Here is a 3,809-nt window from a genome sequence, read left to right on the forward strand (position 1 = left end):
ATAATTAATTCCATAGAATCACGTAATTACATTATATTATAATATTAAGAGATAAAAAAACTATTTTAATTATAAGTATATTGATTATGTATCACAATTGCAATAATTCAATTATTACCTAAGAAATCAAACACGACGACGTATTCCTTGCCGTCCTTCTGCTCATGTAGCTGGATATGCTCCACTCGCAACGAGCAACAGCCCACAGTATCCGCCTGATCCTCGTCCTTCTCATTACCGGCTCTGAGCGCCAGTTTGTCGATGAAATACAGAGCGACAGCTCGCTGTCTAATGCGCATCTCCTTGCTTTTCCAGTCATCTCGATACTCAGCGCGAATCTTGTCGATCGACTTCGCCAGCTTCCGCGCCGTCTCGTACTTCTGCCAATCCTTCTCACCTTTGAGCTTGCTGGATGGATTCAGCATCACGTACTTCACCTGTCCCTGAATGTTCTCCGTCCAGGACGCGAGCCATGTGACATTGGAATCGTGTCGCACCTCCTTCCACTTATGGCCGGCCGGTGGTTTTGGTATATTTGAGTCCTTTGAACAATTAATGATCACGTCCTCCGGCAACACTCGCTTCTTTAGCTTGCCCATCTTGGGATGCTTGCCGCGGCCCCTGAACAAGCCGGGCGGCTCAATCTTGAAGTTACCGATCTTTTCCTTATGGCCGTCAATGGTGCAGAAGCCATACTCCTTCTGTATCTCCTCGTTTTTCTCCTCGATCTTCTGCTTCTCTTCCTTCGTCATAGCCTTGCTCTGCTGCAAGAAGTACGCGTGCATCTCCTTGAAGTTGCACTTGGTCAGATCGGTGATCGTTTCGCGCTCCGACTCGGTCATCACCTTTTGCCAGTCGTTGAAGAAGTTATTGTTAAACGTATCCTTTTTCGTGTAGACATGGTCAAGCATGCGCGCGTAGAAGGTTGCAACTTCCTCCGTCTTCTTACTCAGCTCCATCTTCTCGCCGTTATAGTAAAACTTTACGGTACAAGGTAAGGGTTCGTAGGGTGGCGCAAATACTGGTCCCTTGTGTTCCAAGAAATGCCATTTCGTGCCATCACTCTTCTTCTCTTCCTCCCACCATTTCCAAACTTCCTGCTGCTCCTCTTGCTTCCCACTCGGCATGTTATGTTGCTGAAATATTGAAATATTCGGAAATGGTGCAGAAATATTTTGTTAACATTTTATTTGTAACTATGCATTTGAAATATTTTATAAATGTACCTGCATCATGTTTTTTATAATATTGCATTAACAATATTTCTAAAATCTTTCAGAAAGTTGTTTACAATATTTGTAAGTTTCTGTAATATTGCAAAAAAATGTAGCAGATGCAATATTTTAGAAATATTTCTGAAACATTATAAAAGTAATATTACGTTTGCTTTGCATGAATAATATTTCTGTAACATAATCAAACGCAACATTGCATTTAAAATATTTCTGAAAAATTGCGTAGGTAATGAAAAATTGAGTTGCAAGCAGTGAATTTCTACAATATTGCGGAAGAAATATTGCAGATGTAATGGTTCAGAAACATTTCTCTGATAAATAATAAACTATTATTACGTTTACATTGCACGCGTTATATTTTTGAATGTTTTTACAACAGTACATTTGTAATATTTCTGAAAAGTTGCTGGCAGACTTTAGAACTTATATAAAATTAAATTTATTATTATATAATTGTTGCATTTTATTGCATTTTGTTTCTTTTATTAAGAATTTTCTGATATTCCAAATTTTGTCATATGGCATTTTTAATATAAAATATAAAATATTTAATAATATTTAATATAAAATAATATTCGACGCTGACTGGCAAAAAAGATTTATTCGTATATTTGTATTGTTAATATTGTTATGCGATAGCCTTATGCTTACCAAAATAAGTAAGTATAAAAAAGAAAGAAACGTCAGAGCCAGAGGATCACCACTACCCTGTTCGATCACCGATGTCAAGCAACAAGGCGCCCGCCGGTATACTGCTTGGATGCATGGGTGACCGGCTGAGAGAGAGGATTTCTTCGGACAAACGCGCGGCGGCTATACGCACATGGATGGTTTAATATATTTTTTTTTGTTCCGGTAACAAAATATTTCATTTTTCACATATCAACAAATAGTTTTTGCGTCAGTAACAAAATTTTGTTTGCTAATACAAAACATTTTTCTCAGTGTAAAATGTATTTGAAATATCTCTGAAGTATTTATGCAATATATATATATTTTGTAGAAATATTTCAGTATGTTATCGAAATATTGCCGAAATCTTTTAGCAAGGATGCATTTGAAACAATTGCGGACATTGAAACATTGTTGAAATGATGTAGAAACGGTCGTGAAATGTTTCTGAAATATTGATGAAAGGTGTAATATTTTAATTAGAATTTTGCAGAAATGTTTCTGAAATATTACTTGCCGAGTGGGATGTGAGCGAACAGAAAAAGAGTCTTATCACCATTCGTAGAAAATGTACAATAATATAATACTTCTCCTGATAACTATAATCATAAACTTTGTAATCTTTCTTCGAAAGTTTTTCATTCGATATCAGTGGAATAAATAAAAAAATAAAAAATGATATTGATCGCTGCTGGTAAAGAAATATTTGCTTCACTATTTTCTAATTTTTTTTCTTGAAACCAATAATGTAAATTAAACACGTCTAAATATGTCATTATATTGAAATCTATGTATTATTACGAAGGATATGAATGTTTTTATTACGAAGAGTATGATTAATACATACAGAGTGCGAGGATAACGCTAGAACCATTACACTTATGCCGCGCATCAGTAGTCTCACTGTTATAACAAGATAACGAAAGAAGAGTTTCTTATTGTGGCAAGGGAACAAAAAATGGGTTTTCTACGAAACACATTTTATATCGCAATGTGCAACACATTATGTAACATGTTCAGTTGCCTATTTTTATATATGCATGTGCGGAAGTGAAAATGTGCAGCATACTCTGTGCGTACTCGTAAAAATGAAGTCTGTATAGCGGTTCCAATAGTTTTCCAGCGGTAGCGAACGTGTTAAATTCGAGACTTACAATAACTTTTAGGACCTAGAAGCTTTTACGAGGCTTTAATACTGAAGTCCTCTTTTAGAACCTACAAGTAGCATTTTGTGTGTTTTCTGCTATTTTAAAGACGCTAAGTAGGACTAAAGTTTCCATGTAAATTAAACCTACATTGATCCTCTAGCATCTACAGATGTTAGAAAATTTAGGTCGAAAATAGGTCTAAAATTTCGACTCGGGATGCTTCAAAATCAATAAGGTCTTGGTCCGTCTTCCTTTTAAACACGAGCTATTTCTTCACGATTTTTGTCAAAAACTTTTCTTTTTGTTGTGGGAATTGTAACTAGCTTATCACTTGCGAATTTGTGTAATTCTTCGGTTTGGCGGCGATTTATTAATAAGTAAGCGTATACCTGTGTCAGAGAACGCTCATTTGAGCCCGTTTGTTGAAGAGCACTCGAATACTCGCAGCGCGCACTAAAATCGCACTGTAGCGTTATCAGCGGCGAATGCGGTATATGTGAACTATACGCTGGTCTGCTATATTTATCCTGTATATCAGTTTCTGCCCGATTCAAGGTGTGACACGGGTTCGCGTGGATGGGAGACTGTATTGGCAAATAAACGAACAGATACGATATCGCTGATCCGAAAACGGACACACACACAATCGAGGACCCAATCAGCAAAATAATATTTAAAAAATGTTTTTAAGAAACATTTAAAAAACATTTTTCAAACATTTTTAAAAACGTTAAAAATAATGGGATAAGTTCCC

General features: G+C 36.2%; 1 protein-coding gene across 1 annotated transcript; it reads right to left on the reverse strand.

Annotated features, from left to right (window-relative positions):
• Positions 1-107: 107 nt before the first annotated feature.
• On the reverse strand, positions 108-3,559 carry LOC112454370 (DNA topoisomerase 1). Its single transcript, XM_025015727.1, has 3 exons — positions 3,445-3,559; positions 1,887-2,048; positions 108-1,136 (listed from the first exon to the last, which is right to left on the reverse strand). Exon 3 carries the CDS (start codon positions 1,125-1,127, stop codon positions 108-110), a length of 1,020 nt encoding a protein of 339 aa, XP_024871495.1. The 5' UTR covers positions 1,128-1,136; positions 1,887-2,048; positions 3,445-3,559.
• Between the last annotated feature and the right edge of the window lie 250 nt (positions 3,560-3,809).

This window comes from Temnothorax curvispinosus, unplaced genomic scaffold, assembly GCF_003070985.1.
Source record: "Temnothorax curvispinosus isolate PA1 unplaced genomic scaffold, ASM307098v1 QBEX01000456.1, whole genome shotgun sequence".
NCBI classification, from domain to species: Eukaryota; Metazoa; Arthropoda; class Insecta; order Hymenoptera; family Formicidae; genus Temnothorax; species Temnothorax curvispinosus.